This window comes from Daphnia carinata, chromosome 7, assembly GCF_022539665.2.
Source record: "Daphnia carinata strain CSIRO-1 chromosome 7, CSIRO_AGI_Dcar_HiC_V3, whole genome shotgun sequence".
Classification (NCBI taxonomy): domain Eukaryota; kingdom Metazoa; phylum Arthropoda; class Branchiopoda; order Diplostraca; family Daphniidae; genus Daphnia; species Daphnia carinata.
In genome coordinates, this window is record NC_081337.1 from 1,405,999 (window position 1) to 1,421,910 (window position 15,912).

A 15,912-nucleotide genomic window follows, 5' to 3' on the forward strand; every position below is an offset into this window, starting at 1 on the left:
TCGGCTGGTCTTCGGTCTAAAGTTGATCAGACTCCTTCACACGATAGACACGCCTCTCACGACCGTCGGTCATGAACTTATGTTTATAAAGAGCGTCTAAATCTAGAACGCAATCTTCCATAATCCCTTGAACGACGATGAACTCTTGCTGGAAGGGTCTCTCGTCCTCGACGAGAAGGTTAAATACTACTGTTCCCTGGCAGATCAGGGGCCTGTTGTTTATGTCAAAGAGGTCGACGGCTACCTCCTTTGAATGTTCCAGATCGATTCCTTGCTTCAGGAGTTTGTTGAAGAGTGTGCTGCTGACGAGACTCTTTACTGCTCCGCTATCAACTAGTGCTCGGAGTGAGCAGTCTCCTACATATAGATTAAGTCTGGGGGTGGCTGGGGTGTCGGATACGGCCTTGACGAATTGTTGGGGCTTAGGGTATCCACCGAGGGGCCCAACATGCTGATCGGTGGCGTCTAGTTTTCCGCCCGCGATCGCAGAATACCCGGTCGCGCTGAGGGCGATTCTGAAGTATGCGATGGTGGTGGAGGTGGAGGATTTTTGATCGTGGGGCAAAAACTGTGGCGATGCCCAACTTCGTTGCATCGGCTGCACTTTGTCGTTTCGCTGTTGAAATTTGGCGAAGCAGTTCTCCGTGGTATGACCTCCGTACGGGTTGTGAAATTCACACAACACCGCTGTTCTTCGGAAAGCTTCGGCCTGCGAGGCGATGGGGTCTCGCGATTTAGCTGTTTGTTGTTGTTGTGTCAACTGGCGTTGCAAATTGGTCAAACGATGTTGTAACTCTAGATTCTGGTCGGAGGCGTTTCTTTCAATTTTTTGTGTTCAGCTTTTCTAAAGCCTCCAGTACTCCTGCTAGCTCGGCGTTGTGGTTGCTTGGGATGTTAGGTGACGCATACGCAGCCTGTATGTGCACCCTTGCCTGACCTTCTTCGATAGCCATCGCTGCCAACTCGGCTTTGTCGATTAGCGTTTCGAAGGAGTGAAACTCCTTGTGTTTTAGTCTTGGTTAAAGGTCGTATTGGAGGCCTTCGATGAATTTTTCCATCATCATCTGTGTTCGTGATGCTGCAGTGGCGGCATCGAGGACACCTTCCATAGGATAGGCCTTGTAAAACGCCTTCCTTATACGGTTAGCGTAACGTCGCATGTTTTCTTCGGGTTCTCGTTTCATGTTGTGAAATTCTACGCTCCTCTGTGACCTTGTCTCGGTCGACTGGAAAAGTTTGAGAAGCCTTTCTTTGACGGCTGCGTAATCCTGAGAGCGGATGGGGTTGTCTAGTTCGAAATTGTCGAATTCTTCGGCGGCTTCTCCGTAGAGTTTGGACCGCATGAGGCGGAGTTTCCTCGCCTCTTCAAAATTGCCCAAGTCGAGGGTGGCCTCGAGGTGAGCCACCCAATCGTCGAAACGACCGGATCTTTGTCTGTCGCAAAAGATGGCTACCGAGCTGAACGCCTGCATGGCCTGCTCTTGCTGGGCTAACCTAAGCTGGTCTTCGATGGTTATGCTGGGCGCGATTGACGACTGGGGGTGGCTCTGGTTCGGTACGTACGTCGAGGGTTCTTGAACACCTCTCCAGTGCGGGTGAGATGGCCCGTCTGTCGCCGATTGGGCGTTCAATGGAGTTGACGTTACGATACCCTGGCGGAGGTACGTTCGTGGGGGTAGTGCTGATGTCATGGGTGGCGTCGTGGCTTGAGTGTAGAGGGCACTGTGTCCCGGCTGCGGTGACGGTAGTGATGTGACTCCGGGCGGTTTCAAATGCTCGTTCGTTGTTGGTTGTACTGGTGCGGTGCAATTACCCTGCGTTATTCGGGTTCGAGATAAAGCGGTGTTGACCGGAGTGTAGATTTCGACGCCTGCCTCTAGGAGTCGGGTCAATTCCTTCTCACACGTGTCCACCAAACTTCCTTGAAATTCCGTCGACCGTGGGTCCATCGCAGGCCTGTACGTGGGCAATACCGGCGTGAATGATACCTTCCGGTTGGATGGCGTCTTTCCCCATGAAGGATCAGACAGGGTGTTCATGGGGGTTGGATGTAGGGCGTGGTGATGTGGCATAGTGGGAGATAAGATAGGGGTGCTAGTGGACGTGGGTTGTACGGTCTTTTCTCCAACGATGATAGAGGTGAAGGGTTTCGTGGTGTGGTTCGCTTGTCTGCGCGTCAGCGGCTCGAGGTTGTGGTACAACGTTCCTGGGGAGCCGGTTCAAGGGGAGTTGGCCTCCGAAAGGTGGACTAATTTGGTGAACTAATTTCTTTCCAGGTGATGCTGAAGCTCGAAGATGATTTCTTCCTCCGGGATGTCTTCTATTGGTGTGTTCCAATATTGACTGTAAAACGAAGCTCTCGGGGCGTCACTTGGTAACAGTGAAGGGTCTTCCTCTTGTAAGAGGGTGATTGCCTGACGTAGCAATTCTCTTCGTTCTTCTTCGGTATCCGATGCGTCCTTCAGTAGGGGCCGGGCGACATCCAAAAGTCTATTTTTTCTTAGAATGTTTAAGGTTTCTTCTCCGGCGCGGTCTTCGGGGATGTCAGGCTGTTGGGTGCGCGCGGACGGCTGTGGGTGTGGAGTCTTGAGTCGGGCTGCTAGGCGTTCCCACGCGGCTTCGTTTGCGTGCTCCTGTACTTCTTGCGAAGTGAAGTAGTCGGTCTCTGGGTGCGTATCAGTCCTGCAGCTTGCGACGAAATCCTTTAGTTGGTTTTCAATGTATTGTTGGTCTGTAGCGGACTGATTTTGTCCTGCCCCTCTCCTAAAGGAGGGGAAGTTTTGGCGGAAGGACTTTCCCCGGCTTTTGAAGAGCGGAATCCTTTTCTCCAAATTTGACACTCCTTTTGACATATCTTCGGATGTTGTAGCGGAGGGGTTGGGGCAGTGGGGGGTCCTCCTGAGGTCGCCGGTTTTCCTTACCGGGCCGGCGTGAGTCTCTGGGAGTCGGCGTGATTCTTCGGGAGTCGGCGTGATTCTGGGAGTCGACCTGATTCTCTGGGAGTCGGCGTGATTCTCCGGGAGTCGGCGTGAGTCTCTCGGGGGTCGGCGTAAGTCTCGGGCGTCAGCGTGAGGTCTTCGTGACGTATTGCGGGTGCACGGGTGATGGGGACAGGTAAGGGTAGGGGTGTTTTTTTTTCTACAAATTAAACGACCCGCGCGTTCAGTCACGTTTAGCGTCTGATACCTACCGCACGTTTCGTCTTTAGAGTCGCATGCACTGTGTAACGTTCGCGGCACGCTCCGGAAGGGCAGATCGTTGGTAGCGGGCACGTCGGTTTTCGAGCGGCGAGGTCACGGTTCGACTTCGCTGCCACCAGATGCAATAATCAAGACCCAGTCACGTCTGACGCAACTGGGGGATAATAGCACACACACAATACTGACAACGGTTAGGTTAATTTCTTAATTTAATATTCTGGTCAGCATTTGGTGTGTGGTGCATAATTAGGTTTGTTAGGATCCGTCAGCCAGTCACGTCGGCTGCACGGATATGAAAAGAACAATAGTAGAAAGTTAGGAAGGATGGGGGTGTGAGGATACTTACATAGGGGACATAGCTCTAGCGGGGATGTTGCGACGCGACGCGGCATCGGGTGAACGGATGGCGATGTCGGGAAGCACGGGGGGCGGCGTCAGGAAGAGTGGGAGCAGCGTCTCGGCCAGACACTCGTAGCGGTAGAATAAGGAACACGGTGGATGGGTGTTGGGTCACAGTGTATTCACTCTCACGGTCAAGATTACACGACACTCGCAAAAGGTATCTAATACACTCTAACACAAGGCAAGCGACACACTCGAACGTGGCTAAAATGCTGCTACGCTACTATACGACTACACGAACGGCAGGGTGGAAAGAGATTAAAAAACGGCACAGCTCAGGCGTGGGTTTTATACCACACTTTGGCTTGGTGATGCTAAAGTTAGCGTGGGGACGCTAAAGTTAGCGTGGGGTAATAAAACAGAAAAGAGTGTGAAGAGGGGAAGCGAGGTCAACTGATAAAGTTGGTGTCGTTGACACCTCGGTCAAACGGAAAAAGGTAATAAAAGGGAAATTCGAGTTAAAGGAGGTCAACGAAAGTGGGAAAAATAACATGAACAATATGCGAAATACTTAACTAACTTATTTTTAACTTTAAGTCCTTACAATATCAGTGGGTGGTAACATAAACGGTGAGCCCAAAATGGAACACATGATATTCAATCTTGGAAGAAAGCTTGTCTTCCTAACTGAGGGAGAGAATGCAAATAAGAATTTTAGCAAATCGTACAGGCATGAGAAGAAGTATTACATTCATCATTTATGTAGCTTACCTGGATTAGTACTCAAAAGTTGTCAGTGGTTGAGGAATATTCTGACTTTTGGAGCAGGGTCTGTGAGTAAAAAATAATAATGATAAGAAAGTACACAGCGACAACATAACCTAAATATAGCTAGAAGGGTTTTTCTTCAGGAAAATTGTTTCCTACTAATCGAAATTGTCCTTTATGGATGGAAGCGCGTTGCAGAGCTATTTACTTGATTACCCCGAGTTTAACAACCTTCGACGGGGCACAATTTACTCGCCATTTTTCGAAGAACGCTATCACAGCGTTTACTACACGACGCCATTGACGTCGTGCTAATAAAATGGAAAACCGTTGGCGAATGATCTAATTCCTAAATAGTTCCAATGGTGGCGTTGGCTATAAGTCTCCTCAATTAGGCCACACCCACCTCCTCTGGAAACAGGCTTCATTCGAGTTAGGCCTTAAAATGGAGAGTTGTGTCGCCCTTCTTGTACAACATGCACACAATATTTTGCCATAGATAAATACCACTGGTTCGTTATCCCCATAAGAAAAATAACATGAGCTGCTGAAGCAGAAATTTGTACTACCCTTCCTATGATTTTTTGGATACTTATTCTACTTATACTGCCCCCAGGTGGAGGTTTTGATCACTACTTGAGCTTAAACAACAGCTTTCCAGTAGACGCCATTGTTTGTGGCATTTTTTGGCGTGTAGATTATGATTGAAAATGTAGTTGCCTAACGAAAATAAAAATATGCTAGATTTGTATAGTTTTATCTACGGAGTGATGTGTGATAATGTTGAAGGAGTAGCAAGGTACGTTATAAGGCACCAAGGTATATAATGATTGATTTTAATGGTTATCATTTAACAGGCAGTTTGGTAAATGGTAAAGCGGAAAACAAGTACTTGAAAGTATCGTCTAAATAAAGTTTTAAGAAAATGGAACCAAAAAATCAAGAGCCTGATAAAAAGCGAGGATCAAACTCTCTTCTGAAGACCTTTACTATTCTTGCTTATTGACCAATATTCCAACTTACAGTTTCTACAGTTCAAGATCTCGATAGTAACATGGTTGGTGGTGACTGCAATAGTTCTAACAAAAAAATTTACACCAGAAATCGTTCTGCCAATCCTGAAGATCTGAAAGAGTGCCTAGCAGCTAAGCTTTCATGATTAAATTTCCTTTTTTTCCTAAAGTAAGAGAAAGTGAAAGTACTGCAAGTATACTCACAATTCATATGTATGTGCTAATCTTTTTGTTTAAGGAAGGCAAGCCAGCTTATGCCATCTAATTTCAGGGGAAAAGCAGGACTTTTCTGATAAAATGAAAACCCAACTTAAACAGAAGTTAGATAAGTTGGAGAAGAAGAAACTAAACAGGAAAAATAACAGATGCTAAGATAAACTTTGAATTTGACAAAAAACATTTTAGATCTTCAAATAATTTTACTTTTCTGTATTATAACAGGTAAAAGAATACTAAGAGCAATAGGTTCAAAAAACAATGTGGAATTGCTTGCGAGCTTGCCAAACCAATTAAGAAAGAGAATAAAATCAACATCACAAACGAGAAAGAAGTTGGTTGAACGCACCGAAGAACAGGAAAAGAGAAAGGAACAACAACAGGAAAGGGATAAATCAGCATTAAGAAAACGAAAAATGAAAAAAAGCATAATCTGAATAAACTAGCGAAAAAAAAAACTTCGTATTGAATTGCCAATATTGACATGGATGAGCTGACTTGTGTTCCATTATTTACCAGCCGTGTCATGATAGTTTTGTATAACAATACACTGGCATGCCTTCCATGATCGTTGAAAATTTAAAAAAAAATCTTATATTCATTTATAAAAGGATTAGTGACTTCGTTTATCACTGACGTACAAAAAAAAAGGTCGTTCCTGGTCGAAAATAATTAAAATGGATTTGCCATTATTAGTAGATTTGGTAACGCCAAGTGCAAAGCTTCCTTAAACTTTTCAGTGTTGAATGTGATGTTTAATTAGGTAATCAATGGCTCCTTGGAAATGTGCGTGAGGTGGAAAACAAGACACGGAGGACGTCAAAAATCCTTTATAAATGCGGGGAAAATGCGAATTCTTGCCAGAGATGTAGGTGCTCCTTTCGGAGTAAAGGTGAGGTTATTAGTTCATCTTCCTCTTCAACAAAAGCCACGCCATAACTATTGAAATTTTACTCATAGATGCTTCTACGCAAGTTGTACATTTCAGTTTTGCTTAAACAATTTATTCCTTTGGTGGAAAGCGCTCCTACCCTACACAACAGACAGCTTTCACCGCCTGGCATAGTTATAGCAGTAGGGTTTGATTTTCATATAATTATTCGAATCTTTGTAACTGTGAAAAGAATTGAATATGTGATGAAGAAATAAAGGGTATTTGAATCAAGAGTGAATTATAGTTTATATTTTGTCTTTTCTTCAGATGATATTTAGTTAAAGATTGTAATATTGGTCCTATAAACATTATTTATCAAATGTTAATAATAATAAACTAGTATTCATGTTAACATATTCGTTTCCAGCACCCACCTAAAGCCGAGCGGAACTCATTATTTTCGTTCTTGCCACGTAGGTCTTTATCTATGGTTTTGCGGCAAATAGTGTTTTTTTATTACAAAACGTACTTGTCTTAAATTATATATATATAATTTTTTTCCTATCTATCAGTGTATTAAGGGGTACTTACGGGAAAGCATGCCCCTCGCCTCCGGGAACTCGCATAGAATAAGGATCAGCCAGGGGGAGGGCGATACTAGGACTGGAAACGCCACTAACGAAAGGTCAAGGGCAAAAAACCAAACACTGTGTAAAAATAGATATAACTTTTATACATGAGCTGTATAAAGCAATAGATAATACATGTAATCGTGCAAAAAAAATACAAATATGAATTCAAACAAAAAAGTTATGATGGAGAGTATGATGGAAGTTACACGAGCAATTGATAACGGTGTTTGGAGTGCGGAAGACTACATAAGCCGTCCGGTTCTTCTTCCCCACCAGCGAACATTTAGGATGTTTAAGAAGGAGAAATAGGGCCAATAGCAAGGAGAAATAGGACCCTTATGATGGAAAAATGGGACCCTTCAAAAAATTGTTGAAAATTGGTCCTATTTCTCCGGGTCCTAATTCTCCAGGTCCTATTTTGAGGTCCTAAATCTCCGGGTCCTATTTCTCAAGGTCCTATTTCTCCGGCAATCTCTCGCTCTTTTGTTCGGTTTCTAATGTTGGGTATACTCTTTGTGCTGTTCGCTTAGAGTCTACCTATGCTTCGTCTTTTAGGACGCTCTTTTGCTTCTACTGGTTCTTCTACTGGGGCGGATGGTGTATATACATCTATTGTTAAATCGTCAGATGACATTTAAGTGACTTACCCTTGTCGCGGGGAGTTTCTAGACGATTGTTGGTCGGCTGCGATGTTCGGTTAGGTTCGGTAGGCCTGCTGGTATACTGCTTGGCAGGAGTCCGGGATGGTCGAATTTGAACAAAGTTCAAAAATGGGCACGTTCACCAAATGTAATGTTCGTATAGCCTACTACGCGTAACTAATGAATACATTAAGTTATTATGATGAGGTGTATTTAGCTACTACACTGATGTTACACATATGCTGACGGTATAAAACTCCCTCACGAGACACTTGCGGTCTCGTCTTTTATAATTGTAAGACAATGTCACCGCGGACATGAAGGGGTAACTTTCTAGAAGTAATCACGTGATGATGGAGTGACAACGAGGTGACGACTACCGGTTTATCACGTGATGCCGATGTGGAGTTGGAGTATTCGTTATAACTATCCTCGCAACAATGTCAGCGGCGGCAAGCGCACAAAGGTTGGCATCTGATGGTTATCAGTTAGTCTTGTTGATTTGTGGCGCTCTTTGAGATGTGTCCTCATCACAATAAAGAAGATATGATGCGAGTGACGAGGAGACGGAAATGCCTTTAGATAACTTGCAAGAGTCGCCGAAAAATATGCCGCCGCTTGCTGTCGCTGGAACTGTGGAAGGTACACCACAAATCCAGCCGGAAGAGGTTGTGGAAACAAGAGCCGGGAGGCAGAGTAGTCCACCCCGCTGGACCAACGGCTACGCGCGACACTGAACCCGGCTTGGCTTACACGTAGTTGGCAGGTGTAACTTTGCTTCGCCTTGTTTATTTAGTAATTTTTTTCTCTTTCTTTGCACTATCCGTGTTGTCCGTTCTTCCCCCGCCGTCCACAATGGCTGCTCCGGGAAAGGGAGTTAGTTTTTTTCTCTCCTTTTTTTTGCCTAGAAGACTCCAACACTTCTTTTTCATTGGTCAGTAAAAAAAAATAATAATCTATTTCTAAATCTGGAGTTAGCATTAATCGAAGAACCTATTACCGATGGAAGTAAAAATGCTCGTACTCAATGAAATGTCTGATATAAGTTCAATAAATGGTTTTGTCAGTTCTTGTTGATACCTGTTAATCGTCTTTTGAACAAATAAATGTGTTGACCACTGAAGGATACCTCAATAACATAGCTTTTTAAAATGCCGGAATATCAGTGGAAAGACTACACGGAGGCATCAGATAATAACAGACGATGAGAAGGACAAGCGTCCCACTAACGAGTGTCATCTGGATCCGATAGCCAATAGACTTTTCCATGATCGCCATACCGATCACTTTTGTTTTACTATCGGATTTTCAGAATCATTTTGGGTTCCGGGATAATTCGTTGGCCTTGTATTTGTCAAAATGATTGACCATTACATCTAACAGCATCACGAAACTGAATTCAGAAAAAAATTACAAAATAATGATGTCATGGAAGCCAAGGAAATACGTCTATTTCGGTTTAACTTCATGCTCTTGAACCTACAAAATTGGATTGAAATGAAACCGTTTGATCGATTAGAAGGCATAATAAAAATAAAATTATCACCTTGCGTATATAAATGGCATCTTCTGGGATCCCTGTCTGTGGTTCCCCTTGTTCATACATGTATGAGCTAGCTATAGCTAAAAGGGAACCATCGAAGCTGAATGAAAGGGAAGATATGGAAGTTGGGTAACGGCGATATTGGCATAGTCTCTTTTTATTAAAACCATCCTAATCCAATGAAATTTGGTACTAAAAAAATTTGTGTTTCAAACTAGATATGTTTTGAAACTCACCCATATGTTAACATGGCCATCAGATCCTCCAGTTGCAAAAGTGTTAAAGCCACAATGAAAACTAAACAGCCATTACCTTAAGCACCATTTAAGAAATTCGTTATTTTAATATCCTTTACCTGATTGAATTGACTGAGTAACAACATTCAATGTCACCTTCTTTGATACGATGGCACTTAAAAGCATATTTCTTCTTTTGAACTTCTGGACTGGGGTCAAAGTATTCAACAGCAACACGACCTGCAACACGTTTGTAATGTTTTTTTAGATGTTCTTTTTAAATATTTACCTATAGTTTTCGTAATGAATGAGTTTTATAGAATTTGTGAAGTAAAATTATACCTTCGATACTACTTAGTACAAATCCTTGTCTACTAGGAAAGCATTTGATACACCTTGTCTGGTACTTTAAGCTAGATTCCCGCTTTTGGATAGGGGTGCTCATATTTCTGAGATCCCACACTAAAGTACGTCTTCCAGCAGTACCAACAACTAATTTTTCTTCATTCAGTGCCATGGTGTAGACACTGTCTCCTTGAATGTGAGTTCCAACACATGATTTTGATCGAAAATCCCACAATTTGATAGAAGCATCCCTATTAATGGAACACATAGCACTTAATTGCTCTAAAATATAAATGCACCCTAAATAATTTGCTAAAACAAAAAGCTTTACCAGCTGCCACTAAATACTTGGTTAACAGTTGATGAATACTCAACACATCTGATTGCATCTTGATGGGTACCCAAAACACTCTCTGAATAAAACAATGATTTAGCAGTTATTATGAAAACAAAACAGAGAAAATCTACCTGAGTTGTTGGTAAGGTCACATATTTTCAAAATACCATCTAGCCCACCACTAAGAGAATGTGTTGAGTCCTAGATCAGACTGAAAATGTATTACCTACATCACATAAGGATCTAACTGAAGTTACCTGAAAGCATGCATCCAAGACAGCACGTTCGTGATTGTACCGTAATCTTTGGCTATTAGCAAAGCAGTCATACAGCCTTACAGAACCATCCCATGAAGACACTATAAGGTACGGCGTCGAGTTAGGGCAAAAACGAACCGCAGAAATCCTTAAAAGAGCACATATTTCAACAATAGTTAAATTAGGATCACAGCATGTTGTAGCACTTCATAGGTTTTGTTGTATTTTCCGACAAGCAATAAAGCCAAAACCGAAGACAGTTTATTTTTACCCGTCTCCAGGTGTAGACTTCAGTTTGATTTCTGATGATTCTGCCATTTTTACAAAGAAAATTGGCTACAGATTGGCAAATCTAAACACATTCGTTGACTTCTCGTTGCTGTTCAGAGGATGGTTACTTGAATTGCCTTAAGGTCCCGCTAAATCTTTCATATTGTGTAGTGAGTACGCATACTATGTACCACTATACTGTGAAAATGTGGAATGGCCCCTCCTAAACAGTGGCAAAATATAAGGTTTTGAGTACTGCACTTCTAGTCAGGCTAATGGCATATATTTAGTGCTGGCGATCAGCCTCAATTGGCTGCAGTCGGACTGTCTGCTACGCTTTAAAAAAAAAGTCGTGGGGAGGATGGGAGGATGAGGCAAAAATTACGAGTGCTCTGAAATCCCATAGCCAGTTTCTAAAGATGGCGGCTTCAATAGTTCTGGATTAGAAATCAGGATAGGACGGTAAAATGCGGCATAATCAGGGTTCTAATCGGAGGAAAGCTAGCGCATCGATTTTATTTAAAAAATGAAAAATCTGTACGACTTAACATTATTCTACTGGTTAGAATCGTTTGTTGCCTTCCCGATTGCGAATCCCGATTGGATTCGGAACAAAAACAATAATTCTTTGTACCCCGCGCGAAATGCCTACAGCGATTGACAAAAAAGCGCTGCGATAGGCCCGGGACCAGTGGCCGAATCCAGTCGTTAATCTTCTAAAGTTTCATTGAAAATTAGAAATATCAATATCAGTGGGATCTTGCCATCAATTCTGAAACGAAATGCGAACCTGATTCACAAATTGATAAGAATAAAACCTATGGTATGATTTTTAAGTACAATCAGAGTCACAGAACAGCAAAAAGAGTTCGTTCAAAAGAACAAAGCGGATTTCTCCATTGCCGTCCAACCAGCATCCTGCTATCCGCACCCTGCAAGAGGTCTATGAGCACATTAGTTTTTAATTTCCCATTGCCATTTTTCTTCATACAAAGAATTTTCCTTCTTCTCTTAGTCAATTAATCTTCGGGTATTTGTTGGTATCTCGTCACTGTCAGTGTAAGCTGACAGACTCTCAGGCATGGTAAAGAAAACCAATGACAGAAGTAGGACGCGGTGCAACACTAGTACCATCTTGCGCCGGATTGGAATAGCAAAATTGACAATAGAGAAGTCCAGATAACAGACTAATAGTTTTTACCTTTTCCGTTTTTCTAAATTGTCGACATGGAAAATTACGTGAAAGGAGTTAATAAAGATCCAGAAATGGACCTTTCTGAATTACCTTTCAATCATTTGCACCCTGGCGTAGTTTGGATGAAAGTAAGGCCAGGGAGTAAGATGACCAACCTCATTGAATATGCCTTAAAATCTATTGAGGAGAGTAGAAGCCAAGTATGGACAGGAGTGGGACCTGCAATTGGGAAATGTATTAGTTGTGTGGAAATCATGAAAAGAAAAATCCCAAATTTGCATCAGATTACTAAAATTTCATACCATAAGTAGAGCTAAAGATGAAAAGATGAAAGTACCCTATTACATCATTATTTATCTTTGTTTAGATGTGAAGAGTATTGGAACCCCAAGAACGATGAACTTGATCAAATCAGAATTGTTCGCAATATTCCAGTTTTGCATGTATTGCTGTCATCTGATCCATTGGATTCTACTGTGCCAGGGTAAAAATTAAAGATTTCATGTTTTTTTATTGGGGCAACATGAAATGGGTATTTTATTCTATTTCGTGATTCAGATATCAGTTTTCCCAGCCATCTCAGAATTCTACTTTGCGGCATGTAAAGAAAACAACTACAAAACGGAAACTGAAAAACAAACAGGAAACAAATGCACCATAACGAAAAAAAATCTGGAAATAAACTATTACCAAGTACACATTCCGAACTGACATCAAAACACAAATTTATTAAACACAACATGGAGTATAAGTTCCATTACTGCATTCAATATCTACCTCTTAGAAACTTTGTCCATTCTTGCTTATGCTTCAGACTCTGCTGCATGTCCTATAAAACCACTCGCATCAACTTCCTCGAAAATCGGCACAATCAATATTTCTTTCGACATGAGGTTATATTTTGTTACAAATTCGGTAAAACGCCGACAAAGGAAAGTCTCGTTCTACGTCGAAAGTAACTGAAAATGTATTGTAATGGTCTTGACTCTGAATTTAAAAATATTACCTCAAATTCATCAAAAAGATTACGGTGGTGAAAATACGCATGAGAAAAAATTCTGTAGACTCGACGACATACCGATCCCAGTTTTGCCACTGAAGATTCTTTAATACTTATGCTAACCAAATTATGCGTTAGCGAATACAATATAGATTATCATATCATGAAGAGGCTTACCGACTTGGAAAATACTTGTTACTGTTAAGAAGACAAGCAGCACCATCTAATGTATGCCTAGTGTAATCAATGGCAGGACATTCTTTAGGAGTTTTGTGTGCAGCACACAAAAAAATCCATTGGTCAGTTGCTGTCATTTGTGTGCAAGATTCAGGATGGCACTCATTTTGAAGTTTGACTGCTATTCCATTCAATTCCATACAAAATTGTCTATTGTATGTAAGATAATATTACAGTTTAGTTTACTTTCGCAAAATCATAACTAACCTTAGGTGTTCATATTTCCAAACACCTTCGTCTTGAGAATCTGGGGCTTTAAGGATTTCATCGATTGCAGTAAAATCCTTACGAATAAGCTGTTGAATGTATTGCTGGACGGCCAAGGTACTGTCCATTTCTTCAAACAGTTCTTCGGGCCAACGGTAATATTCCTTTTGAGTAAAATGAAAATAAACATGGTCGGATACAGTACCAATAACGAATACTAACAACAGTCTTCGTTCCCGGTCGATTTCTTCTCTCCGTTCGACACTCAACATCCGCCATTTTATCGTAATTAAAATAACTACACAGACAAAACAAAAACCGATATTGTCCTATACAACAATATGATCGGTTAAAATTGCAGTGAAATCAGGAACAGTGTACAGTGTGTGAACAGTTTCATGTACTTGGAAAGTGGAACGGTATTGCATGGAATTAACCGTGGAAAAGGAGAAGCCTAATGTACTTAACAATGTCGTGGAAATAGCCTAGGCAAAATATCGTGGAATAATCTTCGAAAGTACGGTAACTGTATCCGCATTATTGATTGACTACAAATTTCCAAATACTGTACGGAACTGCTTAAATCAATATATTTATTCGAACAATTCTTATTTGAGTACTTTTATTATCCTACATTTTCAGAAAAGTGAGTTCGTATGAAACGTCACAATGTATTAAGGCGTGCCGGTTATAGAGTTAGAAGAGAGAGGTAGTGGTCAGAAAACAAAAATAATTTTTGTCCCTCGATTACAAAAATCGTCACACTAAGCAAAAAAAAAATATAGTTTTGTAGCTAGTTATCTAGGCTACAGAAAATAATTTTTCTGGGGAGGGGGTTCGGTACAGGTGAACAGCTGTTTTGGGTAAAAAATTGGAGTACTTCAAATGTGTAAACAACGTGGAAGAAGAACACGAATTAACTTCAAGACAACCGAACCAGTGTGTCACCCGGAAATGGCTATCGAGCAGCCCTTAACGAGGACATCCGCACCAAGTACATTCGATTTAAATAGTTAAGGATATTGGGTGGGTAACCATCGCGTTTGGCGAAACACCAATATCAAAATTCGAGGCTACCCCTTTTTGATAAATTTTAATTATTTTCATCCTTCAATCAAAAAATGACTGTGACTTTTGAAATAATTGGAATACACACACAATATTAAGTACAATTACAAGTGCATTTGATTTAAATAGTTAAGGATATTGGATTGATACGCAGCTCTATTTGGTTCATTTAATTTAGATGGTTCGTAATTATAAGTGAATGTGGTCAGATTCTCCGCCAAAAGAAGAGATAATGCATCGCGCTGTCTCTGTGTTAGCGGAAGGACATTCGATCCGGCATGCTAGTTCCTTTTTCATTGTTAAGAAATCCACATTGGGCAGGTACGAGAAGAAATTTCGCGAAAGTGGCCCTCCGCTTTCAACACAGGCTGTTCAGCGACTGGAACACACTCGTAAATTATCCCGATTGGTCTCGAGACGTAATTGGCAAATTATTTGAAGACTTTCTGTTTGATGAGCCACGGCCTCACTCCGAGAGAATCCCGGTACTTTGCCTTTAAATTTGCCATCGCTAACGGTTTAACCGTGCCAAAAAACTGAATGTAGAAAGAAAAGGCGTCCGAAGATTGGTTTAAATTTTAAAAAAATCGGAATCCGTCTTTGTCCATCCACGCACCTGAAGCGAGAAGTCAGGCACGTGCTAGGGCGTTTAACACACTCGCTGTAGCCAAGTATTAAAATAATTTAATAGAAATAATGACAAAAATATCGCATCCGACCCGGCGGGATCTGGAACACAAACGAGGCAGACATTCCAACTGTCTTGTCACCTCCTAATGTCGTCGCTACAAAGGGAGTAAAGCAGGTACAACAAACGGATTCAAGTGAGCGTGGAGTTAGCACTACCATGGTTGGCCATGGCCATGGTGATGCTGGAACTCATTGTCCACCGTCTACATATTCCCTTATAAAAACTTTCTTTCGTCAATGTCTTCTCATGGACCACTGGGTTGTATTGGTATTGCCCATCCTTGTGGTTGTATCAACGCCGACACCTTTTTGATGGCACTTCAGCACTTCAAGAAGTTGTTTGACTGTTCCGTCGACAATCCTACTCTCCTTCTACTTGACAACCGTCGTCAGCCACATGGACTACAAAGTCATATTTTTCGCAAAGGAAAGCGGAATTCGTTTGTTGACGTTTCCACCACACGGCTTTCATGCGTTTCAGCCGTTGGACATCACCGTCTTTGATCCATTTAAATATGCTTTAGGAAACAGATTTAAGATTGGCTGAATCTTAATCCCGTCAAGAGAATCAGCATTCAGGAAGTTGCGGATTTGGCTCGGGACCTTATTTGTTGTCATTCGCTCCAGCTAACGTCATATCGAGATTGGGTAAAATTGTTCAGATGCTACGTGCAAAATTTACGGATAAAGCTTTTTCAGCCATACAAACCATACTCAAAAAACATCCATACGACTATAATTCCATTAAAGAAGCCTTACTCGATCACTTGCATGGGGACGAAAATGTTGATGTCTACATTAAGAAATTCAATAAAGCCAAACGTAAACCTGGAGAAAAGAT

The 15,912-nt window shown here is 41.7% G+C and overlaps 3 protein-coding genes and 1 long non-coding RNA gene across 4 annotated transcripts in view; 2 read left to right on the plus strand and 2 right to left on the minus strand.

Annotated features, from left to right (window-relative positions):
- LOC130698743 (MOB-like protein phocein) overlaps positions 1-13,642 on the minus strand; it is a 95,704-nt gene extending 82,062 nt beyond the window's left edge. The window contains exons 1-5 of the mRNA XM_057521432.2: positions 13,536-13,642; positions 13,314-13,477; positions 13,047-13,256; positions 12,876-12,987; positions 12,658-12,813 (exon numbers count right to left, since the gene is read on the minus strand). Of these exons, the coding sequence (XP_057377415.1) occupies positions 12,673-12,813; positions 12,876-12,987; positions 13,047-13,256; positions 13,314-13,477; positions 13,536-13,592 (684 nt within the window). The 5' untranslated portion in view covers positions 13,593-13,642 and the 3' untranslated portion in view covers positions 12,658-12,672. The remainder of the gene's footprint in view (positions 1-12,657; positions 12,814-12,875; positions 12,988-13,046; positions 13,257-13,313; positions 13,478-13,535) is intronic.
- On the plus strand, positions 4,995-5,683 carry LOC130698750 (uncharacterized). Its single transcript, XR_009003328.1, has 3 exons — positions 4,995-5,109; positions 5,168-5,492; positions 5,562-5,683. It is a non-coding gene; the product is annotated as an uncharacterized LOC130698750 (long non-coding RNA).
- Positions 9,019-10,848, minus strand: LOC130698748 (mitotic checkpoint protein BUB3-like). The gene is made up of 9 exons (XM_057521436.2): positions 10,676-10,848; positions 10,405-10,552; positions 10,279-10,348; positions 10,142-10,223; positions 9,808-10,061; positions 9,585-9,705; positions 9,466-9,526; positions 9,233-9,400; positions 9,019-9,165 (listed from the first exon to the last, which is right to left on the minus strand). The coding sequence occupies exons 1-9, from the start codon at positions 10,720-10,722 to the stop codon at positions 9,136-9,138; spliced, it is 981 nt and encodes a 326-aa protein (XP_057377419.1). The 5' UTR covers positions 10,723-10,848; the 3' UTR covers positions 9,019-9,135.
- LOC130698744 (ribonuclease P protein subunit p25-like protein) lies at positions 11,848-12,572 on the plus strand. Its single transcript, XM_057521433.2, has 3 exons — positions 11,848-12,176; positions 12,237-12,353; positions 12,428-12,572. Exons 1-3 carry the CDS (start codon positions 11,902-11,904, stop codon positions 12,528-12,530), a joined length of 495 nt encoding a protein of 164 aa, XP_057377416.1. The 5' UTR covers positions 11,848-11,901; the 3' UTR covers positions 12,531-12,572.
- Positions 13,643-15,912: the final 2,270 nt, after the last annotated feature.